General features: G+C 34.3%; 5 protein-coding genes across 7 annotated transcripts; 3 read left to right on the top strand and 2 right to left on the bottom strand.

Moving 5' to 3' along the window:
• Nucleotides 1-11: 11 nt before the first annotated feature.
• Nucleotides 12-5,981, top strand: LOC129945011 (solute carrier family 66 member 3). 2 transcript variants are annotated; one of them, XM_056054673.1, is made up of 5 exons: nucleotides 12-131; nucleotides 187-440; nucleotides 559-818; nucleotides 5,413-5,533; nucleotides 5,595-5,981. In XM_056054673.1, the coding sequence occupies exons 2-5, from the start codon at nucleotides 302-304 to the stop codon at nucleotides 5,720-5,722; spliced, it is 648 nt and encodes a 215-aa protein (XP_055910648.1). In that variant the 5' UTR covers nucleotides 12-131; nucleotides 187-301; the 3' UTR covers nucleotides 5,723-5,981. The 2 variants fall into 2 exon arrangements, with proteins under 2 accessions (XP_055910648.1, XP_055910649.1); XM_056054674.1 differs by having other exon boundaries at nucleotides 27-131; nucleotides 198-440.
• On the bottom strand, nucleotides 5,761-12,793 carry LOC129945000 (NF-X1-type zinc finger protein NFXL1). Its single transcript, XM_056054658.1, has 11 exons — nucleotides 12,450-12,793; nucleotides 11,912-12,388; nucleotides 11,571-11,836; nucleotides 11,394-11,507; nucleotides 11,206-11,322; nucleotides 7,496-7,627; nucleotides 7,225-7,433; nucleotides 6,976-7,168; nucleotides 6,717-6,917; nucleotides 6,390-6,635; nucleotides 5,761-6,327 (listed from the first exon to the last, which is right to left on the bottom strand). Exons 1-11 carry the CDS (start codon nucleotides 12,655-12,657, stop codon nucleotides 5,911-5,913), a joined length of 2,580 nt encoding a protein of 859 aa, XP_055910633.1. The 5' UTR covers nucleotides 12,658-12,793; the 3' UTR covers nucleotides 5,761-5,910.
• Nucleotides 12,794-14,688: 1,895 nt separating this feature from the next.
• LOC129945003 (phosphatidylserine lipase ABHD16A) lies at nucleotides 14,689-18,638 on the top strand. Its single transcript, XM_056054664.1, has 11 exons — nucleotides 14,689-14,894; nucleotides 14,964-15,017; nucleotides 15,149-15,462; nucleotides 15,526-15,695; nucleotides 15,759-15,914; nucleotides 17,447-17,544; nucleotides 17,612-17,776; nucleotides 17,864-18,045; nucleotides 18,106-18,245; nucleotides 18,311-18,435; nucleotides 18,497-18,638. The coding sequence occupies exons 1-11, from the start codon at nucleotides 14,829-14,831 to the stop codon at nucleotides 18,605-18,607; spliced, it is 1,581 nt and encodes a 526-aa protein (XP_055910639.1). The 5' UTR covers nucleotides 14,689-14,828; the 3' UTR covers nucleotides 18,608-18,638.
• Nucleotides 18,639-18,798: 160 nt separating this feature from the next.
• LOC129945009 (uncharacterized) lies at nucleotides 18,799-24,231 on the top strand. Of its 2 annotated transcripts, none has more exons than XM_056054671.1 (5): nucleotides 18,799-18,992; nucleotides 19,065-19,332; nucleotides 19,401-19,506; nucleotides 23,811-23,924; nucleotides 23,995-24,231. In XM_056054671.1, the coding sequence occupies exons 1-5, from the start codon at nucleotides 18,828-18,830 to the stop codon at nucleotides 24,044-24,046; spliced, it is 705 nt and encodes a 234-aa protein (XP_055910646.1). In that variant the 5' UTR covers nucleotides 18,799-18,827; the 3' UTR covers nucleotides 24,047-24,231. The 2 variants fall into 2 exon arrangements, with proteins under 2 accessions (XP_055910646.1, XP_055910645.1); XM_056054670.1 differs by having other exon boundaries at nucleotides 23,811-23,931.
• LOC129945013 (zinc finger matrin-type protein 2) lies at nucleotides 24,123-25,072 on the bottom strand. The gene is made up of 2 exons (XM_056054677.1): nucleotides 24,791-25,072; nucleotides 24,123-24,726 (listed from the first exon to the last, which is right to left on the bottom strand). The coding sequence occupies exons 1-2, from the start codon at nucleotides 24,891-24,893 to the stop codon at nucleotides 24,251-24,253; spliced, it is 579 nt and encodes a 192-aa protein (XP_055910652.1). The 5' UTR covers nucleotides 24,894-25,072; the 3' UTR covers nucleotides 24,123-24,250.
• Between the last annotated feature and the right edge of the window lie 2,856 nt (nucleotides 25,073-27,928).

Raw genomic sequence — 27,928 nt, 5'->3', positions numbered from 1 at the left:
GTCTATTTTGGTTGGTCTTTTAATAGTATTCCGTTGGTAAGATGCAGAATAGATAAAGCTACCACAAATTGAAAACCACCAACCAACCGTTTATCTTGGCTCTGATTCAATTGTCTAGTGTATTTCTATAGGTAGTTGTTTAAATTATTGTCGTAGAACCACAGTAAAATACAAAATTTTCGTAAGTATAAATTTAGCATCGGCCCGGGTATATAGAGGTTAATAATCCTATTGTGCGTAAGTCCCTCTTAATCATCAAAAATACATAACTAGCTGCACAGAAAAGAAGTGAAGAATAATAATGGAAATATTAGATGATTATTTTGAAAAAGGATTCGTCCTTGTCGTTGCTGATCTTCTCAGTATGATAACAGTAGCTTCTTGTTTGTTTATCAAAGTTCCTCAAATCAAAACAATCAATGAAAACAAATCATCTCAAGGTAAGATTTTTGTATACCTAGTTTTAAACTGTCATTAAGTTCTTCCTTATTCATTATCCATCATGATAACAATTATCTACATAAACATAACAGTATAAAACATTATGAAATCTTACAGGAATCAGTGTATTCGGATTATGCCTTGAATTGTATAGCTACTCTGTGATGATGGCATACAATTATAGAAGTGGCTATGATTTCCTCTCTTATATGGAATACCCGATCTTGTTACTCCAGGAATATGTCCTTGTCTATTATGTTTTCAAGTATCAAAATCTTTTAGGAAGAAAAACACTTATTGTCACTGTTCTCTACTCGATATTAGCTTACTTAGTTTATTTGAAATTAATGCCGTTGGTGGTGTTGGCCTTTTTGGTGGTAAGTTTGTATCTACTGTGCTTTAACACAAAAACCAATTTTATTTTCTATACCATGTCAAATATTTACACAGTTTGTCATTTATTCGTCAGTTATTTTTGTTCATTACACATTCTATCGCCTATCTGTATTTTTGGGAAGTAATCGAATTGTGTTGGCTTAACGGTAGCTTTGTTCTATGTCTCATAAATCATTGTCTATCACTGCTATCTTTGTGCTTATCTAATAATTTACTTCAAATGCAATTGAGTTTTGTTTTGTTTTTGTAGATATGTCTATCAAGTTATAAACTAAATTAAGACGGCTTATTCAAGTTTTTTGTTAGAACGTATATTAGCTTCATACTTTAAGAATATGTTTTTAAATGTTTAAATTTCAATACCTATGCTTTATTATAAAATTGCTTTTCATATTCACAGTTTCTAAAACATTTCCATATTTTTCTTCAAATTCTCAAACACATCTCATTTGAATCCATTGTGCTACAAGTGATTATCGCTATTTCCAATACTCATTATAGAGCTACTATAGGAAAATCACACGAGTTATACAAAAAGTGATACACATTTTTTTTATTCAGTGTAGTTTTTTAACATTTAATATTATTAATTTATATACAACATACAAAAATGGCAAGAACTTTTAAATAAAACAAAATAAATTAGTTTTTATTCACTGAGTAGTGGGCATTGCCTCCCCTAACATCTATCAAAGCTTTAATTCGCCTCGGCATACCTTGAAAAAGGTTTCTAACGATCGCGTCGTTCGAATTATCCCACTCCTCAATCTGACCACTTAGTGTTTTGGGAAGAGCAGGGCGCTTCCTTATCACTTTTTCGAGCAGATTACAAATATGTTCGATGGTATTCACGTCCGGGATCATTGAAAGGCCAAGCCATCACATCGATCTCGTGATATTTTCACTAATAAATGGTGCGAAAGAAACCACACATTCTTCTATAATGTTAGCGATTTAATAATTGGAGTTCATAGATCATTCCACTGCCTACAACATGACGTAACCTCCTCAGAAATTTACCGCTGGGTAACTGTTGTCGAATTGTATCTCCTTCCTTTTACTTCCATCTGGTGAGCATAGACAAAACCTGGACTTATCAATGAAGAGAGCTATACCCTTATCGACCTCGGTTCAATCTTGTTGAAGGTCCCATCATTTAGTGTTCATTCGGACCAAGTTAATGGCCCAAACATAATGAAGTGCAATGTAAAGTAACAAATTAATAAGTCAGTGTTTAACTTTGAGCTCAAAAGTTTGGAGTTTAAAAAAACATACTTGTAAAAGAACACTGGGCGCATTCAAAAAGCTAGTGACTACGTAGTCAAAATTGAACTAGCTTTGTGAATGCAACATTGCAATACAAAGCTAGCCATTCCGAAACTGTCATATTAATGACAAATAGAAATATATAAAATACGAACAATTTGTGTTTTCAGAACTATATATTGCTTTTTTTTATTTTTAAATTCAATAAAACTAAATGGGATATGGGAGATATAATAAGATAGATTTAAATATCGAAAGATTCATTTCATTTTGAATTCTTGTGCCCTAACCGAGCAGCTGATGTGAAACGTCAAAACCAGTAGCCGAAATTTGTACACTACGTCGGAATGGATGCAGGCCAAGGCAAGACATAGCCAGGATTGTTGCGGTTTGTACCGCACATTGGCCTATAGGAGTTCATGCAGAGAAGTTGGGTATCTCTTACAACACCTTTTGCCGTAGTTGTAGTGACCGAAGAGAAAGTGAAACGATAATCCATTTCCTCTGCAAATTTCCTGCTTTGGCAAACACTAGAATAAAATACTCTGGAAAAACATTCTTTCACGAACTTGATGAGCTATCTGAGCAAAGATTAGAGACCTAATCTTTTTTCTCAATGCGACGAAATGACTCTAACATAATGGCTCTATAAATCTATCCCTTTCAATCAAAGGTCAAACGAGTTTTTAGTATCAAAACGGCGCACTACGGCGCTAATTGGATCTCAGGCTAGGTTGCCTTTAAATCGCCATTTCTACCTACCTACCTACGTCGGAATGGAAATTTCAACTACTTTTGTAGTAAGATTTATCCAATCAGACTCCCTTGACTACGTAGCCACGAGGTTTGTGAATGCGACCACTGCATCGTCTTGATTTTTTGATTGAGGTTGCCGGAATTTTAAACAGATCTTGTCAGTTAATTTTTGTTCGTTTATTAAAATATTTTTAAAAATGTTCAGAATACGCAACGATAAAATAATCTTCTCCAAAAATATTCATCCAATAATTTCGCATTTTAATTCATCACTAATTTCTTCCTTTTCTTTCAGTTTCTATTAAGCTTATCTTGTAACACTAAATTCAATGTATGTAAAAGTTTAACAATCGATCCTTGTATAAAAAGTTTTAAAAATAAAAGTAAAATTTTCTTACATTTTCTAATATTCGTCTTCAGAATCAAAAGCGTTTCTGGATGCATTTTTTTTTACTAACAAACCTTTTTAGTAATGGATTTCTTGAAGTTCTTCAGACATTATGTATTCCTAGTAAAATGTTTATGTACAAGCTTTGTTGTCATTTTAAAAGTGAAAATAAGGAACAATGAATTGTGTAGCATTTTCAACAGAAAGTATGGCGACAATTTTAGGTAAAAAGAGAAAGAACATTGTGGAGATGACCTTCTGATATAGTGTGTTTTTTAGACGTGTGGATCGGAGTTGGTCTTTTTAACAGCTTAAACTTGATTTATGCTCAATCTGGATTACCACTTAATAATAAATAGACTAAGGTCTCAACAAGGTTTGCAAAATATGTAAACATGGGTCGTGCCACGCATCAATTTATTATCATTATCTTACTTCGTCGTAGACCTGTGACGTGGCCTTAAACATCTGGTGAACTATTTTGTGTGGGGTCATGTGAAATCACTTGTCTACGTATATAATCCCGAGACAATTCAAGCCTTGAAAGAAATAATAAATAAATAAATTGGGTGGCGCAACAGTCCGTTGTGAACCAGGGCCTAGTGAATTACAACTCTCAACCATTCCTGTGTGCGAGTACTGTTGTCAGGAATGTAAGGGACCTACAGTTTTAGGCCGAATCCGAACGGCTAGTTTGAGAAAGCACCTTTCATGACAAGAATTACTCTTGAAGGAAAATTATTTTTTTTTTTAAATTAAGGTGGCACGGCAGGGATTGAACCCAAGACCCCTTGCATGACAGTCCAACGCACTAACCATCATACCACGGGTACTACTACCTTGAAAGAAATACTGCTTCAAAATGACCAGCAAAACAGCAAAAAAGTAGTCGAAAATGCCCGGTGGCCACTTGGTCACTTATTTTTATAATGAAGGTTAATTCTTGGCTAAAAAAAACACCTTTTACAATGGCCGCATTCAAGTGCTGGATAGTATGTCCTGTATAAGTAAGTTTTTAGATTCCGTATTGAACGAGTTGAGAGATTTTGAATTTAATCCCGTTCAAGCTCGTTTGCTTTTCTTTCTATCTTCTGGGATTGAACACAACCAATGCTTTTAATGCATTACCAAAATGAATGTCCTCTAATTCAGAAACCATCAGATCAAACTGTTTGTTATACTAATTTAGACCATAGCGAACCAACATTCACATCAAAAGGGTAGATGTCGAAATGATATACTTAAAAGTGACATATGTCGAAATAAAAAAATGTCAAACTGACAGACTTTGACACTGACTTTTAGTTAAGAAATCCTGTCATTCTCTTCAATAACATTGGGCAGGTTCAGGCATTATAAGGGACTTCATTTGCAGTCAACTTCATTCTTTGAACGTAAATTTTGACCAAGGCAACTAGTTAGTTTTTCAAGTGTCATTAATTTTAAATTCAGAACTTTACTTCCCAAACTTAAGTTCATACTACAAAAAGTACCAACAAAATTATTGTCTTTAAAGCACTCCTCAGGCAAGCTACAAATCCATCACGATTTATATTTTGTATTGTAAGGAAATATTAGTAATTTGTTTTCCAAATTGAGAAGGAACCCTTTTACAAAAACCATGAAATGGAATGGAGTTCTACAGAAAATAAATAAATCGTAGAGTAATAAAGTTCAGTTTTCAGTTGATTGAAAAAACATGATCAACTGTCATTTTATTACAAATAGACTTGACTTAACATTTAAGGATATTTTTCCTGACTAACTTTATATTGACGTTGCCTTAATGTAATGTAATGTTATTTTTTTTGGCAGCTTGCCTAGCAGATACTAGAAACTTGCCTAACTTTCAAGTCCCTTATGTCGTCTGAACCTACCCATTAACTTTTATGGTTTTATGATTCAAATTGCTTAACCTCAAGTTGGCACCAAAAACTACATGCATAGCTAAACTAACAAAAACTTTTTTTCTAAAATAAATTATTAAATTGTTGTTTTTTTTTTTGTATTTAGAAAATCCCGATTTTTCAAATTTTTTTCTCAAAATTAATGAATTTCCTTTTGCACGGCTGAGCTTATTTTGCACAACAACAATTGATAAGAAGATAACGACACTTTTATCAATTTGTAATTCAAAAATTAAATAATTTTCCACTTTCTTTTAGCCCTTCTGTACTCCGATTGGAGCCACCAGTAAAGTCTTACAACTAGTGGCTATATTAAGATCAAAAGATTCACGATCGGTTAGTTTGACAACGTGGGGGCTTTCGGCATTCACTAATCTGAGTAAGTTACCTACTGTCTCTGAACCCATAAGACTTCAATTTAATGTCATTTTCTGTTCCAGCTCGAGTGTATACGGTGTTTGTCCAATCGGCCGATCCCATGTTGCTAGCTAACTTCATGATATCAGTGTTTTTGAGCTCCTCAGTATTTGTGGCAGCTTACGTTTACAAAAAGCCAAAAACAACTTAAACACAAGAATTAGGCGAAAAAATTCTATTCCTTCGAAATAATTTTTTAATTTATTTAACTTAATTTATTTTCGCATGCAAAAGTTGTTTACATAGAAAAAAAGCTCAAATATGTTTTCGATGTTTATAGTAATTGTTAAATACTAATTTAAAAACTAAAAAAAGACAAATTTTAATTCTATTTTATTCTTATAAATAAAAATAAAAGATTAGCACTGCAGCTACTACAATAGCAGCTGCACTGCCAATCAGCAATTTCATTTGATTGTTGTTTGTTTTTACTTCTTGTGCAATAACTTTACGTTCTCTTGGTTTTCGTTTACCAAATCTCTTTTCAAATTGTTCCAATTCAATGCGATTGCGTTCCTCTTCGGCAAGTCTTTGTTTTTCTGCTTCTTCGCGTTTGATTTTTTCCGATTCGGCTTTGATGACTTGACACACATCATCACACGGTATGAAAGTGTCTTTCGATCGGGATTTCTCACATGTGACTTCCATTTTGATGCGCCTGCATTCGCAATAGATTTTCACCTTCTTACGACAACTTTGTGGATTTGGACAGGGCCCTGAATGACATTCAGCTGAACAACGATGATCACATGGGTACTTAAAATAGAGTAAATTATAAGACTTTGGGAAGATACACTTGTTAAGGTAAAGAGTTTTACATTTTTAATGCAACGATTTCCACAACTCTTCAATTTTTCTTGACGTTCTTCAATGTCCATGGTAGTTGAATAATATTCAGAACACTTATAATAAACCTGCGTTAGGCCACAATGACAGTTTGCTTTGATTTGTGCAAGACATGGGTCGCATGGGGGTGGATGACAAGATTTCTTGCAACGATGAACACATCCTGGAGGTCGTTTAACTTCACATCCTTCTATGCATGATCCACAGCTTTCTTGCTCCTAATCAAACAAATAAACAAAATTGGTAATATTAAAAGTTTATTACTCTCATTATGAGTTTGATTGAACTTTGATACTTACGTTTTTATCATCGGGATCGGTTACATTGTGACAAACGAGTGCGCACTTATGGTTGCCACATTTCAAATTGCGACCACAAAGACGTTGACATGATGTTGGCTTAGAATTCCAACATGGCCATTCGGCTATCTCATGGCCACCAATACAGGCAACCATAACCTTCTTCTCACATTTTGGATGTGGCATTTGTTTAATTTCATACTGCCAGACAAAAAAAACAATAATTTTGCGTTTAAATCAATACAAAATAAAAACTTACATTATCGAATTTATACTCAAATATATTGTTAGGGTTATTTTTGAGAGGAATCTTAACAGCAGCATGACAACGAGCTGAACACAAGTGTTCACAATTGGTGGTGTCATTCTTCAATCCACACACTTGACTGCATGATGGACAATCACCTTTGTGACATTTATGTTTATTTTGGTGATGACATTTAGAAGGAACTCTAAATAAGAAAAAAGAAATTTAAATAAAATTGAATTGGAGGCAACATTACTTTACCTGCAAGGTTCCATACAATTAGGACGAGCTCTACGCTCTCTACCACAGGGCACCGTAATGCAAGTACTTCCACATCTACATTTAACTTGAGATTGTAACTTACAAGGATAACACGGACCATCGTGACAAACTGAACTGCATTTGTGCTTTTTACAAGACAACAATTTTCCGCATACCTTATCACACGGTGGACATTGATCATCACAGCACTAAGTTGTTTAAATTCAGCTTATAACTCAATGAAAAATATTTAAACAAAAAGTAAACCAACCTTTTTATTACAAGCATGTTTTCCACAGTCTCGGATCTTCTTGCATTTTGTTTCACAACTGAATGCCTTCCAACAAGGTAACTCTTTTTCGTGCATACCACAGCGACATGTTTTTTTCGTCACAATTAAGCACTGAAATAAAAATTCAAATTTTTTAAGAATTCAATTTTTAAAAAATTAATAAAAAGTTCGAATATATTAAGTTTTTCTTCTAGGGTTGTTAAAAATATGCGACTGCTTACTTAAATGTAGCGACCCTATATTTAAGTTTTTAGAAAGTATTTTTCATTCAATACCAATGTTAACCCTGAACTCTATAAGCTAAATTGTGATCGAGAAATTGTTGCAGAAATGGTTTTTGTTTCCCTTGAAAACTTGTTAGGATTTTTTTTTATTGAGGAGCAAAGGATCTTTTAGTCTTCCCTTGGGGTTGTTTTGCTTGGTTTTCACAGCTGTGTTTTTGGCTCTCTTGCAATCAACTTGAGAGATCTGCTTATTATTCTGGCTTTTTCCCTCAAAGATTTTCCATCACATCGTAGACTAAAATGACAACTTTCTTTTGTAGGGAACAATGCTTACCTAATTTTACTTCCTAAATTGAAGTGTTTTTTAAAAGTTAAAAAAATATTAAAAACTACTAAGGTCTGCGGCGACATTCTGTATCGCACACGCGAAGAATCGTTTTCGTGTGTGCGAAAGATTTAATGTAACTTAAAAAACGAAAGTTTTTGTTCGCACATGCGAAACGAAATAAACTATAGCGTATTCTTTTACATTTCTCTTCTTATATGGTTAAGTTTCAATTTTGTTCTTTCAAAAAAGATTTTAATAAATTAAAAAATTAGACGATACGCGGATATTTTGCACTTTTACCCGACATTGAAGAAGAACATAAGGATTCGGAGTTACTGAACTTGCAGAGTTTAAAAATAAATCTGAGAGATAGTTATTTTATACTCATTTATACTTTGTCAGATCAATGGTATATTTTAATTACGAGTATATTGAAAATTATAGATTTATTTAACGATTTCGGTTAGAGAATATACCCATAAAAATAAGGGTCGAGAGTCACATATTTTTATGCTTTGCTCTACTTTATAGGTATCAAGCGAGTTCTTAACATCGCTGGAAAACTAAATTTTCACGTAATAGATGAAATGGGGGATCATGACGAAATCTAGAATGTCAAAAATCTCGAATGCCGAAAATCTCGAAAATAAAAAAAAATTATCTAGAACGCAAAAATCTCGAATCCACAAAAATCCAGAATTAACAAAAATCTCGAAAGACTCTATCTAGAAAAAAATCTCGAAAAAAAATATAAATTCGAGATTTTTTTTTTGTATTTTTAACAGTTAAAAGTCAATAAAACACAAACACATCAGTTTACCCAATATTTTATTTTCTGAGCAAGAAAAAAAATTTTTGCAAACAATAACAAAAGTGCATTTGTGTAGCAATGTGCAATTATATGATTAATAACTTTACTTGTCAACTTTAAGTTTGTTAAGAAGCAGTAAGTTATCCAGAATGTATGTTCGAATTTTTGAGGCAATGTTTAAAATTCGCGCGAATTTTGAACATTGCCTCAAAAATTCAAACATACATTCTGGATTTTTGCATTCGAGATTTTTTTTTTTTCTAGATTTTGGCATTTAGAGATTTTATTTTCTAGATTTTTGTTTTCGAGATTTTTTCCATTCTAGATTTTTGTTTTCGAGATTTTCATATTCGAGATTTTTACTTTCTAGATAATTAATTTCTAGATATCGTGGTAGACCCATGAAATGGTCATCGAAACAAAAGAAAAATTTATTTATTTTCATAACCATAAATAATACGTTATATTTAAAATACATATAAAAGTCAAAATGGTATTGTATCAAAAAACGAACTACGGGCTAAATCATATTCTTAAGGCTCATTGTTTTTTATAGCAACTTTAAGTTCGTGATCTCTAATAAATAGTTTTCTTTTTTTTGATGAGTATGGCTGTCTGAAGCTTACTTAGAAGAAAATAAATTATTTTGTAAAATTGAAAACACACATTTCTTTCAAAACAAATAATTCTAATACAATCCGTCACAATAATAGTGATGAGTCTTTTTAATTTATTAAATTTTACTCCTGTCGGAAATGAATGGTTTCTTAATATTTATGTTGTTTTACTAAACAATCACCGAAATTTAAGTTAAAATTCTTATCAAATAACCAAAGTGCCTTTTATCTTAGTTTGTCCTCATTTTTTATCTTAAATCACCTACTCGCTTACTTAATTTTTATCGGTTTGCTCAAGTTCCACTATGATGTTTCCACTTTCGTCTTTGCAGCCTTCGATTCTAGGTTTATGTATCTGAATTTCATTTCACCTGTTCATACAACTCTCGAACTTCATTCCTGTTTTTAACCTCTTAACATGTTCGACCGCTCGCTTCTCATGCCCTTTCTTTTTCCTTCTGAGAAGTCGTTGTTCTTCTTGCCTCTTCTGCTCATAGAGCTCATGAGAAGCTCTCGTCCTATTATGCATTTCCGCTTTGCGTGCCTGTTGTTTGGCTGCATTTGCCTGTCTCATTCCTCATCAAACCAGACGTTCCTTGTTGGTGGTTTCTTGAAACCCAGTACATCAGAGGCGGCTTCTCTGATTGCATCTTGGCAATGTTGCCACTGGTTTTCGATACATTGTGTTGACGGAAGAGAACTTCGAGAGAGGTTACTTGTAACTCGGGAGGAAAAGGTTTTAACGATCTCCTGCGATTGTAGCCGTTCGACGTTGTACCTTCTGCCAGCATATCCCTGTTTTGCCTTGGGCCTGGAAACCCGAAGTGCTACGTTGGCTAGAAAGAGGTAGTGGTCCGAATCGATGTTAGCTTCTCGGAAAGTTCGGACATCCATGATTATGGAAGCGTGTCTGGCGTCGATCGCAATATGGTCAATCTGGTTGACGGTAGATTGATCTGGAGAACTCTAAGTTCCTTTGTGGATGTTGATGTGTCGAAAATGTGTACTGGCTACCATTACATTGCAAAATCTATGAGCCTGAAGCCGTTGTCGGGATTGTTGTCGTGCAGGCTTTTTTTTCCGATTATTCCACCAAAGATGTCTTCCCATACTGTCTTGGCATTAAAATTGCCCAGGACAATTTTAATATCGTAGCTAAGACACTGCTGGCTCCAATGAAAAAGCCGCATCCAAATAAGCGCTGTTGGTTTTCGCGGTAGCAAGCACCAAAGTAAATGTCGCAGTTTTTTATCCTCTTTTTGCCAGATGCTTAGTATAACTCCAAGGACGGGGAGCCAGATAAAACCGCTCCCTTTAGGCCTGGGCTACAAATAAGTCGTAGAAGCCCTATAAGGTATTCACTAAGTAGTTCAAACTTTTGATTCCATCTCGGGAATTCCTCCGCTTCCGTCTGGATAAGGAGAGGTGCCTAAGTGGAAACACCTCTACCCCTATCTCTTTTTTCTAGGAATGTCCATCAATTTCCTTGAAGCATAAGAAATCGTGCTGTGAAGACCATCTATTCGTTCTTAAGCGGTACTTCGCGAATGTGAAATGTCTTTCCCTTTCATTGCAATATTCAACAACCAATGTACACCCTTAACTCCTTTAAAATATGTCCCTCTTTTATAAAATAAAAATAGGATCTTCGACACTATGTACACATAAACAACTGCTAAAGTTAACGGTTAAAACAAATAATAGCTTACCAAGCTGCAATCGCCTTTATGACAACGTTGGGTACAATAGTGTTTTCCACACGAGAGCAACTTGTAGCAAGTGTCTTCACAAGTATCGATGGGTTCGTTGCAAGGTGCTGTTTTCCTCTAGAATAAATTAAAAAATACCTTTCATCTAGAAAACATTAACTTACTTTATATCTTTAGCTAGAACTTACAGTTTTTCCACATGGACAAGATCTTGGAAGGCTAAGTGGACAATCGCCGCATGGTCCATCATGGCAGACTTGTTTACAACTATGAATACCGCAACTATATTTTTTGTTGCACACCTTAACGAAACAAATATCGCAATTATTATTTCTGTATTTCTAAAATAAAAAGTAAATCTTTACCTTCTTACATTGCCAGATTCTCTGGGAGCAGTTTTTCGTGGCTTCTTCATTGCCGCAAACGCATTTCTGACGACTAGACTTGCTGCAAGGGGGACATTGTTTAGCCGAATGACAAACTTGATCACATTTGTGTTTGCCACAAGGAAGAACCTGCAAACATTTCCGATCGCATGTCCAGGTTTTTTGGAAGCAACGAAGTGTTTTCGGTGGGGATTTTCCACATTTGCAACTTGAAAATATACTCTGAGCACAGGGAGGACATGGACCTTAAATTCAAAATTGAAAATAAATAATTTATAAATTCATCTTCCCCTGAAAAGAAAGAACTAAAAAAGACTCACCAGGATGACAGAGAAGCATACACATGTGACCGCATTCAGGTTGTAATGGTTTGCCACAAGTCTCTCCACAAGAATGTGGAACTATCCATTCTTGATTCACAGGATTAACTTCTTTTCCACAAAAGCACTCATATTGAGTTGGTCTATCTTGGGGTTGATAGTCCCGTCGACACTGTGGACAACACCACTTCACAGCTTTTACCTTTTTCGGAATGAATTCACCCAAATTATTGTAATATCCTTGCTCTTCGGTGCCCTTGTCTTTAAGTAATGCAATACTATCGTTTGCCCATCGCTTTACGCAATTCAAATGGAACACACAATAGCAAAACTTGCAAGACCAAATTGCATCCATTCTCTTCACCGAACCAATGCAAATTAGGCATATTGCAGATCCTGATTGTAAAACATTTTCCAAAAAAGCTGCAGTCTTTTGCAGTTGATCATTACCACCAGTATAGTTTTTGTATAATTTTTCTATAAAGCAAACACATTGAGTTAGAAATGCTGCTGGGATCAGAACGAGATTGGTACCTACCCAAGATTTTTCCACCATCGAGTTCTTCTTCATCAGAACTGGACTCATAGTTTTCTGTAATTTTCTTAGCCATTTCCATATTTTTATTTTGAATATCTTTGAATTTTTTTGATTGTTGTTGAGACTTATTGGAGTTTTCTGGTTTTCTATTATTTGTGCTGGAAGGGACATTTTTTGGTTTGTTTGCTTTGGAAATGTTAGAAGCCATTATGTTAGTATTTTAACTATTGCTGTTATTTGTTGGAGCAATTTTCTTTTAATAAAGAAAAATAATATTTTTGTTTATATTTTTTTTAAGAAAGAACAAAAATTCTCTAAAGACACCGGGCCGCGGGACTGTGCTAAAATTTGTTACGTGTATTTGACGTTGACAACTCACACTTTCGTTTCGTAGCATGCTGTTGTAATAAGTGATGCCAAAAAGATGTTTCTTTTTTATGGGTGCATTGTTTTCCTTTATTTTAATACCACCTGGGTATATTAAATTTTAAGTATAAGGTTTTTCAATTAGGGCGGGTGGAGTTGAAATGCAATGGAATGGCGTTTGCTGTGTGGCATGAAGCGCCGTCCTGCTGGAACCACATGTCTTCCAGGTCAAATTTGGTTCAATGTGGGCCATTAGAAATTAGTTATCATTGTTATGCTCGATGTTGGCGGTGACAACGTCGTTTTAAATAAAGTACAGACCAATCATGCTGAGGGCCCTAAAATCCACACCAAACGGTAACTTTTCAAGGGTGCATTATCAGCTGGTGAACCTCGCGCAGGTTAGTGTCGTCTCATTTACGACAATTTCGATCGATAAAACTAAAGATGATTTTTCGGCCAAAATTGGGGTTCTCTTCCAAACGATTCGAAGTCCAGTCAGCGAACAAACGGCGTTGCTATGGTTATGAACTTTGAGCTTCTGGATCAGTTGGATCGTGTAAGGGTGTAAGTCCAAGTCCCGGATGCAAAATTCGCCAAGTTAAAGTCTGAGAAAGGCCGAGTTCTTGTGCACGTCGAGGAATAGACTGCCTTGGGTTCTGCTTTACACTTTTACGGACCGGCTTTACAATTTAACGGGTGTTGGCTGATTGTTTACTGAACTGGTCGTCTCAAATTTGGCCACCAAACATTGAAGAGTCGACTGTGAAGGTCCACATCGTCTACAGTAAAATAGGTGCAATGCGTGCAACAATTGCGATAACGACCACTCATTTTGATAATAAAGTTTTATCATTTGAAGGTGCAGTTCAATCGTGTAACTTGCCATGATGATTTGGCAAAAGCAACTGAATAATAAACAAAAAGATTTGACTGATGTCACGAAAAGAAAAAAAACCTTTATTATTGTGGAACAGTTCTTTTTTAAAATTTTAAAATACGCCACCGTAGGAGCAAAGGGGCAATGGGTGTTTTATAAAAAAAGGTAAAGTCAAGAAACTGCACTAGATAATGAAAAGGTGTCGCTCACGTAGAGTCCCATAATTATACTTTTATAGGTTTTATTGCTGGCAATAGCTAATTTGGGAAAGAGGAAAAGAGCTGGCTGAAGACTTATGTTGTTCAGGGTCCATATCCATCCCTTATTATTCAACGTTTAGGAAACCATATTTAAATAAGATTTTGGATCCCATGCAGTTAGTATATATATTTTTGGGGAAAGTTAAAATGTTCAAACATCCGATAAAAAGCCATTGACATGCTAAATATGAATTTCTCGTCGATTCCATCCTTTTTAAAAGTGAATCTACCTTTTAAGCTATGCTTCCCTATTGTAGCATTGGTGGAGAAAGTAATCTTTGATTTAAAATGCCATCTATTGTTTCTAGGTCTCATCAAGTTTTTTTTTTCAAAGAAAGTAAGGTCATCTATTATAACACAGTTAAATAAAAATAAAAATAAATAAACAAAATACAGTAGCGTTAATGGAAAGGAGACATCCGTTTACCCACTAAATATGGAGTACTAGTGGCCAATTTCACGTTGGTGTCATCTATTTCCTACCGCTAGTAGTCCTTTTGTAGGTTCCAATAACATAAAACCCTTAGAATTGTTTTATTTGCATTTTATAGTTTAACATTTTTATTCTACAAAATTAATCTAGCCAAATCACTCAATGTAAGCATTCCCTTACTTTGTTTACTATTTCGTTTCTTCGAACTCGGCCCGCTGAATTGCAGTTTTAATTCATAGCGATAATGCAGTGCTGTCAAAATCAATTTCTGACAGTCAATGTCATTTGTTTTTGGAAAAGGGAAAGCAAAAAATAGATAGGTGCCGTAGAAGTGAAGGTTGGTGTGGTGGTTTGCTGCGAAAGATCGAACATAAAAATAAATACATTTTTCAGAGAAAAACAATTTTAACAAAATCTTCTGCACACAAAACTGACACAAAATGACTATTTTACGTTATATTTTTGCACCTAAACTGTTCATGGAATATGGAATGGGTTCACTTCAGGTATTTCTTTGCACAAAATACAAATTCATTGGCAAATTTCCTTAGAAAAATTCTTATTAATTTTCATAGAAAATGTACGAACCTGGTGGCTTGGAAAAGTTCGGAGATCAAATTCTATCTACCGTAAGTATTTCCTATCGATTGGCTCAATATTTAAATCGCATTTGTATAAATATCTTTGTGTTTCGTAATATTTAGTATTTTTTGTATGTCTTATACTAATCGTGCACGCACAATTTCACATCTTAAATTAGCTATCCATGATGTGGAATATTGGATATTATTCATCACCACTTATCGTCACATTCCTATATCGACGCGGCTACCTTGTCGCCGATTCGATTTCTTCTCTGGCTAAGTTCACAACTAGTATTGGTATCATTGTAGTTTTGTCCATGTGCATGCGCGGCATTGGAAGGTCACAATCACGATCGTACAATAAACTTGTCAAGGCACTAGAACAAGCAAGATCTTCAAATAATTCGGAAGAAGCTAAAAAGTCATTGAGGCTATTTGATTTTGACTTTAAATACTGGAGCGTTGATTTTGATGTTCTTAATCTTCAATAGTATGCTTAAGATATTCTATATTTTCATCTATTTGGTAATCACTTATGTTTTTTATACTGCAGTGAAGATGGAAAGAAAATTTCACCAACGTCGTCTTCAAAGAGAACTCCTCGTCAGAAGCCTTTTTGGTTCTCGTCGTTGCCATGTGAAATTGCTGCTTATATTGCGATTCATACATTTGGCATCAGGATGATATATCCTGGTTCAGTTAAACTTCTGCAAAGCTATTTGAGTAAGGATCTTCTTAAATTGTGATTGAAAATTGTTTTAAATAGTTCAAATGTATTTTTTTTAGGGCCAATGTTAGTTGCTGGTCGTGCAAAGCTTATCGAGGAAGAACATGGAATGCGTTATAAAGTTAAAACCGTGGATAGAAACGACATTGATACAGTGTTCGTGGATAACCGTAATAAGAGTATCAATGGAAAAACAATTGTGATATGCTCAGAAGGTAGGTAAAGTCGGTCAAAGGTCTCAGCTTAAAGTTCTTTTTAAAAAAAATAGCATGGTTTAAAAAGACACTTGCAACATAAATCTGCATTTAATTCCTTTATTACCCTTCCCCTTCCCAATTTCTGACTGTATCCTTGAAAGGACAATGCATCCATAAGGATCCGATTGAGTAGTTTTCTACTATTGCTGATGCATCACCCATATTGTTGAAAAGATTTCTTTTTATATTGTGCGCACACTAAAGGGGTTATGAATACCCTTATAATGATTGAACACAGTGCGAGCAATTAGGAAAGAAGGATAGGATAAGGAAGGAGAAATCGATGCACACTAGTTTTGAATGTCTGCACATTGTAATGAGTGGGAAATATTGAGCCTGGTAAAGCATTCCACGTTCGAGCAGTGCGGCTAAAGAAAGAATCTCTGTACTTAACAGTAGGTTTCAAATTGGGCTCAAAGGTAAACTGATGGGCATTGCTAGCAGTAAGGGTATTACGGTTGAATTGTTAAAGAAGAGGAATGCAACTGGCTATTTCGCTAGAGCATTGTTTATAAAAATAACGATAAAACAATGACAGGCATGAGACCTTGCCACGGTGTTCAAGAGAAGCAAATGTCTCGGTAAGAGAACGATCTCCAATCATTTTTAGAGCCCTTTTTTCAATTCTATCCAGAAGACTCAAGTACGTTATTAGAGCACCAGCCCAAATATGAGAGTTATACTCAAGTTTTGGACGAATAAAAGCTTTGTAAATTATAGCCAGATCAGAAGGGGTAAAAAACTTCTTGCATCGTCGGAGAAAACCTAAACACTTAGAAGCACTTTTAGCGCTGTCAAATATGTGATCACTTCACGACATGTGGTTTGTTGTTCAGTCTCCTCGATGCAAGTACCACTCATGGAAAGTGGCATTGGGGGAGGGTTACGCTTTTGCGACAGTAGACAGCATTGAGTTTTCGAAGCATTAAATTCTACACTGTTTTTGTTTCCCCATTGAACAATGCTGTCAAGATCAGAATTTAATGAGCTTATCATAAGCTGCCGTTGGTAGTTCACATCCGAAAAACAAGGATGAGAATCTAGATACGAATATCAAAAACTGAGCGAAACAATTTAGTCCGTTTGAAGTTTCAAACAAAATATCATTTATAAAAATAAGGAAGGGCGTCGGAGACAAAACAGAGCCCTGGGGCACACCAGCGTTTATTTTATGAATATCAGATTTGAACCCGTGCAATACTACTTGAATTGAACGGTCCGAAAGGTAATTTCTAATCCAACAAAGAAGAGATTTATCGATACCAAAATCACGCATTTTCGATAATCAAGTGCAATAATCTTACTTTCTCCAAAACGATGTAAGGATTTGTTCCACTGTTCGGTGAGATAAACTATGAGATCACCAGTGGACCTATTGCAACGAAAACCATACTGCCGGTCATTAAGAAGCTTCCGTTCTTCAAGATATTTCTTAAGCTGAAGATTTTCTAATGCCAAAAATTCTATTATTTATATAAATTTATTTTTAGGAAACGCTGGGTTCTATGAAATTGGTATAATGTCAACACCATTGTCACTCAAATACTCAGTTTTGGGATGGAATCATCCTGGCTTTGAAGGCAGTACTGTATGTTGAGATTAAAACAACAAATATAACTATTCAGTTATTGAAAATTTTGCTGTGTATTTTCTAGGGCCAACCTTTTCCTGATCAAGACAAAAACGCAATTGATGCTGTTGTTCAATTTGCTATCCATAAATTAGGATTCGCTGTTGAAAATATACTATTTTTTGGCTGGAGTATTGGTGGATATAGTTCAATTTACGCTGCATCCCAATATCCTGAGATTAAAGGAATTGTAAGTATACAGAATGAAGTTAAAGTTTCCTAAACGTGGATATTTAAAAAGTGAACAATTTTATGAACATCAACATCATTTGTAAAGATTTTAGATGCTACTTTTGATGATGTGCTACATCTAGCAACACCACGTATGCCTGCTAGTCTTTCGGGTATTGTAAGACTTGCCATTCGAGAATATGTTAATTTGCACAACTCCGAAATGCTAATGGACTACGGAGGCCCAGTTTTACTTATTCGTCGAACTGAAGATGAAATAATTGCTGAGTAAGTATAATTATTTATAATGTATGGAAAAAAAAATTAAATAAAATATTTTATTTTTAGAGACAACCGTATCGAAACAAATCGGGGAAATTATTTGCTTCTCAATTTATTAAAATATCGCTATCCCAACATATTTCAATCCCTACAAATAACCAGAATAAAGAATTTACTCACAAAACCCATTGATTCAAATGCCAATGGTTTGTATTTTATAATTTAATTGATTGTTATTGTATTTATGTATTTTTTTTTTTGAATTTTTTAGCAAGTAATGATGATCTTTGCATGAGTCGTTTAATAACCTATGCTTCTGATAAGGGAAAAACTTTCCCTATGGCCATTGGTGAAGATTACAATGCTGAAGTCCGTACACAAATGGCTGAGTTTTTGGTAAGTCTGCGACTATTTTATTTTATAAACTTTTTTTATAATGTTTCTTTTGATTTTTAAGTTAAAAAAGCATTTCCGAGATTACAAATCAACACATTGTACTCCTCTTCCTGATGATTACTTTACCATTCCATGGGACATACCTACTGAAAATGGGTTTGTCTTTACTTAAACTGTATGCTGTCCAAAAAAAAAAACAACAACAACAAACAAAACATATTGAACTTACAAAATTAAAATTTAAATGGGCTGGATAAAAATATATAAAAAAAAGTGTTACTTTGAGCACTTTACAAAAATGATTATTTATTTAGATATACAAACATACATATATAGAACAAAAAAAAAACAACCTGAAATAAAACAAAATAATTATTAAAAAAATCAAATGTATGCCTTTTGTTTATGAATCATTTGTAGGCAACATGAAACCGCTTATATATTTTATTATAATTCATGGTGCAATAGGAAGTGCTTATAGTTTTATTGATTTATCATACTTCAGTACGTATGTTTCTAATTTAGTCGATGACAAAGGTGATGACTGGCCAGAATCTGTAAGTACCTAATACGTAAAATAGTTTTAATGTCATCTTACTTTTTTTTCTCAATACCATGAACATTGTTAGAGGATTCCAAAAGAAATGTGTGATGAAAATCAAATTATGCTGCAGCTTGCTAAAATTTATATTATTAGTCCTGAACGAGTTCTTATACTTTTAACCAGTGATTCTTTGCAAGAGACTTGTAAGGATATATCTAAAGCAATGGTAAAAATCAACAAAACCCAATCAGGATGCATACCATTGAGTTCAGAAAATTTGTACATGAAACTTTTGAAAACACTTAAATTCTTCGATGCAAGCTTTTGTCAGAGCGATAGTCGTTTGAAAAAAAGTAAAAAGTTTTTAATTTAATTTTTATCATACTCGTTATATGAGAAACATTTTTATTATTTTTGTTAGAAATAAACCAGATTGGAGATTGTCTATCAGAACTACGTGAAGAATTTCTTGATTGTGAGGGATCACCGGACTGGTATGAAAATATGAATGATACGATTCGTTGTCAGTAAGTATTCCAGCAGGCCATATTTCCCTCATGCCACTGTTGACACCTTTGATATCTGATCCCATATTACGAATAAAGAAACGAGAGGCAAAAATCAAATCCAACGAGAATGCATACACACATTTTTTGGCGATTAACAGACTTAAAACAATAAAGTTCCAAACACATTTGTAAAAAGAGGCTGGGATGGGACCCACACTGATAATTTCCCTTCCCGTCTGTCGATTTGTCTTCCTTAAAAGTTTGTAGGTTTTCGTGTTGGGTTTAAAAAGCTTCAATTATTCTTAAAAATTTCAAAATTACCAACAAAATTTTACATATAAGGAAATGGTTTAGTTTGAAAATCTAGTTTGTTAAATAGATTTTTAGTCGAAAACAAGTTTTTTAACCATTTTTAGTAGCATTTCTTTAATTTTTATAAATTGGATAAATGAAATTTATTTGAGAAATATGAAGAACCGAACGTCAATTTTTACCAAATTTGAGTACTATTTTTGTAGATTTTATTTTTTTATGAAGAAACGGACTGTTGGATTTTTATAAAAAAAAACTACTGATTATCGAAGACAATATTTTCTGTGAAATGAAAAAAAGTTTCAAGACAATATTTTAAATTTTTGAAAAGCTATTTGAGTCGAAAGGAAATTTTTACCAAGTTTTAGTATTGTTTTTTTTTGTTAGATTTTTCTCAAAATTTTAATGAATGTTGACAACAATATTTTTTAAAAGATAAAAGTTGTTTAAAACCAATATCTTAAAGTCATGCCTTTTTTTAAACTGCTATGGTACAAAAAAACATCCACGCAATTTTCTTGATAGCCCTTTCTGCATTATTATTTGAAGTCGATATCTCTACTGGTTCTTGAGCTATGGACGACGAAAAAACGTCGCGAAGGTATGGGAGTGCGGGCATACGAACGTACTTACCCACGCACACACAGACATCTTTCTAAAAATCTTTTATTTCGACTCTAGGGACCTTGAAACGTCGAGAAATGTCAAAATGTTCAATTTGACAAATCAGACCCATTACAATAACTTCCTATGGAAAGTTAAAAATATATCAATATCGTAAAACGTAAACGAAACGAGAGATAATTGACTTTTGTTTCGACAACAAATTACGAATGGATTTTTTGTACCTATGGTAATATTAACAAAAGTTAATAAGTAAGTAATTCATTTATTTACAATAATTTACAAAATTGAATACAATTTTTTGAATTTAGATGCTATAGCTAAGCCGTCAGCCAGGTTGACAAAAAAAAATAAGAATATTTAAATTTATGTATGTTTTGAATTTAATAGTATTCTGTTATTAATAACTACTTGTAATATCTTTCAAAAATGTACTTAATATTTTCCAATCATGCTCGTCAAGGATGTTTATGGTCTCTTGTAGGGTCAAGGACATCCATTTAGTTGAGAACTTCATATCTTGCTTTTAAGATTAGGAATATTTCTTCATAACTCAGTGAATCCTTGAAATAAAGCTGAGCTGACTGTAGATTAATCTACTGAATGAAGCATGAGCTTCTTCTATCAGTGAATGCCTCATTATATCCTAATTTTTCTCTATGATGCTGTATATTTGTACTTTCACATGGTTTACATTGCTGAAATCATCATCCAATCTTACTCGACCCTCATTGCCAACAGATTGCCATCTTGCAAACCACCAGTCCTTGTTTCTCAGCTCATATAAAAGAAGTTTTTTCGAAAGCCTTGTGCTCTGATAGTTGCTGGACAATTTGGTGATGTAGTCAGCTTGAGACTTCAGAGTGCTTGTTAGAAGTTTTGGAAGTCCTGTTTCCAAATATATGGCATAACTAGGCGTATTCAGAGGTAGGTTGTAATGTTTCTCTAAAAAATTTTTCGATTTCTTCATATTCTTCTGATCCTCAAACCTGAGCAGCATTCAAGAGAGTAGATTTTACTACTGAATTAAATATTTTGTATTTTGTTGATAAATTAATTTGTTTGTTACAGAAGATATTTTTCCATGTTAAATTTATCAAACTTTGTGGGCTTTGCGCTTTCTCCGATAAATTAATTTTAAAATTTAATGTTAGATTCAATTTGAAGCACAGAGATTTTATCTCTTTTGCTCCAGTTGCGACCCATTATATTTCCAGCTTCTTCTATTATAAGCGCTTTGTGTACGGGCAAATACCATAATTGTGTTGTCTTGATAGAAAGTCCCCATCTGTTACAATATGCATATAACCGATTGATCATCAATTGTAAACCTTCGGGTGATTCAAAGTATAACGAGGTCATCGGCGTATAGTAGGTGGAGCTAGCTATTATCCCCCTGGAAGTTCATCCGCAACATCATTTATAAATAACGAGAACAAAAGAGCGCTAAGTGGACATCCTTGTTTGACTCCTGTGCTAGGGCTAAACCATTCTGAAAAGCTCATTCCATCCCAAACAGCAGCCTTCGTACCCGTGTACATCTCTCTAATCACTTTCATGAACTTTGTAGATATACCAATTTGTGTTAGCTTATAAATAAGAGCATTCCTATTGATTAGGTCAAATGCAGCTTTAAAGTCGACGAAAAATGCGAAGACCTTTTTGTTACGTGCTTGAAACGCTTTTACTATAGATGATAGTGCAGATCAGATAAAATATTGTTCTGTTCGATCCATATTTCTATCCTTACAACTAGTATACTGCAAAATATTTTTGCAATAACATTCATGAATGAAATTTTTCTGTAATTTTCGGGAGAGTCTGAGTGAGCCTTTTTTAGGTATAGGGAAAATGACGGATTTTTTGAACGATGAAGGCATTTCAGCATTCATAAAGTTTATATTGAAAGTAACTTTTAAATGGAGTACCCGTGGCATGATGGTTAGTGCGTTGGACTGTCATGCAATGGGTCTTGGGTTCAATCCCTGCCTGTGCCACCTTAATTTAAAAAAAATAATTTTCGCGGGTACTGCCTCTTGCGAGGAATTGACAATTCCTTCAAGAGTAATTCTTGTCATGAAAAAGTGCTTTCTCAAACTAGCCGTTCGGATTCGGCATAAAATTGTAGGTCCCCTCCATTCCTGACAACATTACTCGCACACAGGAATGGTTGAGAGTTGTAAGTCACTAGGCCCTGGTTCACAACGGACTGTTGCGCCACCCCATTTGATTTGAACTTTTAAATGGTTGAAACATTTTTGAAAAATTCGTAAGGAATTCCATCTTCACCAGGTGCTTTGCTGTTTTTTTGCTTTGTTTAATGCAGCTCCAATTTCAATGTATTTATCTAATATTTGGTCAGTGATTAAAGGATCAGCAGTGAAAGTTGTAAAGCTGGAATCGTTGGAGAGAAGAAGCTTAAAGTGAGTGGAAAGGGTTTCTGTAGAAATACCCGCACCTATTATATAGTTGGCCCCGTTTTCTTTCGCTATTTTCCCGAAGTCTTTTGGGTTGAAAAATTAATAACATTACTCTGTATTTGTATTCTACTGGAAGACCCACATGGACACAAAATGTATATGGTTTCTTAATTAAAGCGAAGAGTTGTTTTTGCAACAACATCCATTAAGATTCATTCCGAAACAAGAAGTCTCTTACCCCGTCTGACCTGGCTTTCATATCTGGCCAGATGTTCCAGCAAACCACTTGAGTTTTTTGGACAGAATTCGAAAGAAAGCATTAAAAATGCAATATTTCATATCTAAACATAAGTAAAATATCTTATACCTAACGAACTTCATGAGACTGGAGATTCTGTTCGTTATATTTGGCGCATCGTTGTAACCAATTTTCAATTTTTTGGGAAGGGAAATGATCATTTTAAATCTATGAATTTTTTTAACTTCGTTAAAAACGATGTATTGAAAATTATCTAAGTAAAACAGTTCGTTTTAAATAATATGTACTTTTAAATATATATACTTGAGTCCATTTTCAGATGTTTTGTAAAGTGCTGGGATTCTTTCTTTAGAAAGACAACACAAATGCAGATAGCATAACCCAGCATTGCAATGAGCAGACATCCAAACTAAAGTGTGTCGGTATAATTCTAACCCAATCCTCGCACTCTGTTAAATCATTATAAATTATAATGCTTCTTTTAAGCCCTCATAAGTGCGTGCAAATTTTGTTGTTTCTTCGTTTTAGCTTACAGAATGTCACCCCAGCTTCCCACCAATGGATTATCTTTACTTATATGCTCTCCTGCTTATTCAATAATCTTTTCGTATCATTTTCCTTTCAAGCTATGTTAATATTTTTTACCAAATTTGTTTGAAAAAGAAACCGTTTCTCATCTAATGTATGTCCTTCCTAATCACATCTAGCGTTCTTAACGATATTACCAACTGCATCTATGTGAGAACTGCAATGTTATGTGGTTTAGAGCCAGCTGCTGTAATTCGAGGATTCACCAGTGAACTTTTACAGCAAGCCTTCCCGTATAAAGTGAAGCTAATAATTTTGTTCTTAATTTTATGATTTAATTTATTTTATTTTTTAAATTTATAGGCAAAGTGTAAGGTATCAAGATCGTTACCCAAGGTTCAGGATCCCATGCTAGCGTCATCCGGCCGAAACCAACTAAATTTAATTATTAGTTGTACGCTATTTATTCTTAGCATTAAAAAGATATTAAATATGTTTTTTTGGCTTTAATTTTAAAATCTGTGTTTTAACCATTTTCATTTTTCCTAATCTAATTTTAATAATCATATATTTATAATAAATGTATTTGAACAAAGAACATACTTTTGTTTGTTTTGTTTTATATATTTTTTTTGGATCCTCCAAAGCCAGAGAAACCCATAATGGCAGCAATATCACCTGGCATATCTGCACTGAAGTCTTCTTCAGCTTTTCGTTTTCTATCTTTTCTCTTCTCTTTTTTGTGTTCCTTGTAGCGTTCTTCTTCTTCTTTGGCTTCTCGCAATCTTTTCTCGAGTTCGTAATCTTTTTTCTTTTCTTCCATTTTTTTCTTATTTTGCTGAAAACGCTCCTTAACCTGATCAACTGTGCTGCGTTCGACCTTCATCGACATTCCCAAATTACGTTGATGTTTTTTGCCATTGATGTGATCCAAGAAATTGATGGAATCCTTAACAACACAGTCACAAACATTGCAATAATAACCACCTGATTGGGAGGTTGGTGTGTTCTTGTTGATAACAACGCTCTTGCCCAATTTACTATCTAAATCGACTTTGTAGTCACGTCGCTTGAGATTCTCCCTCTGTACAGGTTCTGAAAATTACCAAGATAGTTTATATTGCAGTTTGTTGTATTTTGGAGTCGTTTTTATAATTACCTTCTTCGCTGGGGTCTTTTACTGTTTTTAAGCGTTCCTGGGCTAGTTTTTGATACTCGGCCTTGTCCCATTTTCGCCTATGGTCATCTGGGCGCAGTGACATTGTGTAAGACTTATTTATGCTACAGAATCAGATTGATTACAGAAATAAGAACAAAAACTTGGTATTAATTCAAAGTAAAATGGAATATGCATTAATTTTTGTCACAACAGAATAATTTCTTTTTGTTTTCTATCTGAAAATCTCTCCTAAGAAGGACAAGCAGAAGTGTCATTAGTGAATTGTTTTTTTGACAGATGCATTGAAGCTTCAGAAATAGAGTTGCCTTCATTTAATTCTCGAAAAAGGTGCGTTTGTTTAATTTACTAATTAATTGACCTTAAGGTTGTTACAGAAGAATTTTGTTAGAATCTTTGATTGGTTGGTACTGTAGTGTATTTTTAAAATGTGCGGCGTTGGATTTATAATCTTAGAATAAAAATATTAAGACAACGTGTCAAATCTGAAGATTTGGTAATTAATATTAAGACTTTTTATTGAAATTTTTCTGAATCTAGTTAGTTTAGTTAGTTTTAATTGACTCTTTATTTCATTTTAAGTACAAAGTAACAATTTGTTATATATTCAACAAAAGCTTATCTTAAGTCACAATGGTTTGGCTTATGGCCGTCTACCAGACTGACATTTTGAAATATACAAACAATATTTATAGTGGCAATGGTTAAAACAAAATTATAGCAAATAACAATGTTAGGTATCTAGAAATCTTCGTTTACTATACAATTTCTATATCGAAGCGCAGCAACAACATACGAGTAAAGTGCATCCCATCCAACGGATCCGTTTAGTATGTCAAGCAGCTCAGTATCATTCACACTTTGTTTACCGAAGTGTCTGATCCTAAACTCATTTAAAATTGGACAAATTGCGATGAAATGCTTTATGTCTTCACGTTCGTTGCGATTGCACAGAATGCAGAGTATTTGCAGGTCAGGACGGTGGAGAATAAAATTGGGAGGGAGAAGTTCTCCTCGTGTTTTGAAGATAATACTAATCTTATGTAATTGGTTCGAGTTGAGGAAATATGTATTGAGTCTATTGTCAAAAATCAACCGACTGTAGTAGCTTCTAAAGGTTGACTCTCGTGCCTCGGATAAGTATCTGTCATAGAGCGCTTTTCCAAATCGTTCTAATAATGCTTTGAACTTTTCCTGGAGCAAAACGAGTTGTTCATTTTGATTTACCGTTAGCGTTGAGTTACGGAAAGCCGCAAGATTTCTCCACTCTGTTGGCATACTTCCTGATGTTCTAATGGTGTTTTTCAGTATGATTTTTGGCAATCTCTCATCTGACATTTCGAAAATTTTAACGATGTAGTTAAAATGTAGGTATAATGTTTCCATAAACATTGGAGCGACTCCTGTCTCAAGATACAGCATGTAGTTTGGTGTATTATTTGGAAGACAAAATATTCTTTTGATGAAGTATCGGAGGCATTTTTCAACTAGTTCGAAAGAGTTGTATCCCCATACCTGGGAGCCATATAGAAGGATAGCTGACGCTGTAGATCGAAAAAGTTTTTGCTTAGCACTATGCTCAATACATCTATTTTTGAAACAGCGTTCCCAAACTGCTGAAATTCCACGCTTTGCTTATTTCAATTTTCCTTCTAGATGTTTTTTCATGTTAAGATTCGAAGTAAATAAAACCCCGAGGTATTTATATTCTCGCACTATTTCTACCGTTTCCCCATTATAAGACCACTTTTCATTTCTAGCATTTCTGCCACCACCACCTCTGAATATCATTACCTTCGATTTCGATAAGTTGACTTGTAGGTTCCAACATTTGCAGTAGTCCTTCAATTTGTTCATCATAAGTTGCAAGCCATCTACTCTTTCCGAGAAGAAAACTATATCATCTGCATACATTAGGGCTGGTATTTTGATTCCTCCAAACGAGATACCACCGCCAACAGCATCTGTTATGTCGTTTATATATAAGACAAAAAGCAAAGCACTTAGGATACATCCTTGTTTGAGTCCCATTTCTGTTCTAAATTCATCGGAGATAGATTTTCCGTCCCAAACATAAGCTGTGTTGTTGGTGTACAGTGCTCTTAGCGTATTTATTATTTTGCTTGACAAACCAATCGTGGATAACTTATAGAAGAGGTGATCACGGGTGACGGAGTCAAAGGCTGCACGGAAATCAACGAAAAACACATACAGTTTTTTCTTGTTCTGAAGATAATAGTCAACTATGTTGTATAGTGAAAATATATGGTCGATCGTTGAGTAGCTCCTCCTGAAGCCGGCCTGGAACTCTGACAAAATTCTTTTTCTTCGAACCCAATCCGACAATCTATTTTCAATAATCCCAGCAAACAGTTTTGCGATGGTGTTTAAGAAAGCAATTCCCCTATAATTAGCTGGATCTTCAGCGTTTCCTTTCTTGAAGAGTGGGAAAATAATGGACTTCTTGAATTCATCAGGAATTATTGAGTTTTGGAAGATTCGGTTAAATTCATTTGTTAGTAGGGCAATGTACTCATCAGTGGCATTTTTGTAGAATTCATACGGAATTCGGTCATCTCCTGGTGCTTTGTTTGATTTGCAGTTTTCAATGATATTTTTAATTTCAGGTATCGAAAAAGGTGCATCATGGAAGTCGTCTATCACAAGTGGGGCCGCGTACAGGAACAGAGGAGAAAATAATGTTGTATTAAGGAGGGACTTAAAGTGATCCTGAAGACTTTGTGCATCCAAATTAAGAGAGATGATATTCGTTGATTCATTTAATGTTTTAACAGCTTTCCAGAACTGAACAGAGTTGCTAGCTTTATTTATAGCCATTACTGCCTTTTGTTCAAAAGATGATTTTTTGGCGCGACAAATTCTTTTGTATTGGGTGTTTGCATCAGCATAGAGTTTTCTGAAGATCGGTAGGTTGTGAGATCGGAAGAGCTTCAGGAAACTGAAAGACGTCTCCCTAGCTTTTGTGCACTCCGAGTCGAACCACTTCTGAATCTTAACTCTTTTCAAAGTATTCACTTGGGAAACAATGACAGCTACGATTCTAAACAAAGAAAACATTTTTTCTATTAAATCAAAATCTCATACATTGACGGGTTTGAC

This window comes from Eupeodes corollae, chromosome 2, assembly GCF_945859685.1.
Source record: "Eupeodes corollae chromosome 2, idEupCoro1.1, whole genome shotgun sequence".
Lineage (NCBI taxonomy): Eukaryota > Metazoa > Arthropoda > Insecta > Diptera > Syrphidae > Eupeodes > Eupeodes corollae.
Note: the sequence above shows the minus strand (reverse complement) of the source record. Positions and strands in the feature narration are given on the sequence as shown.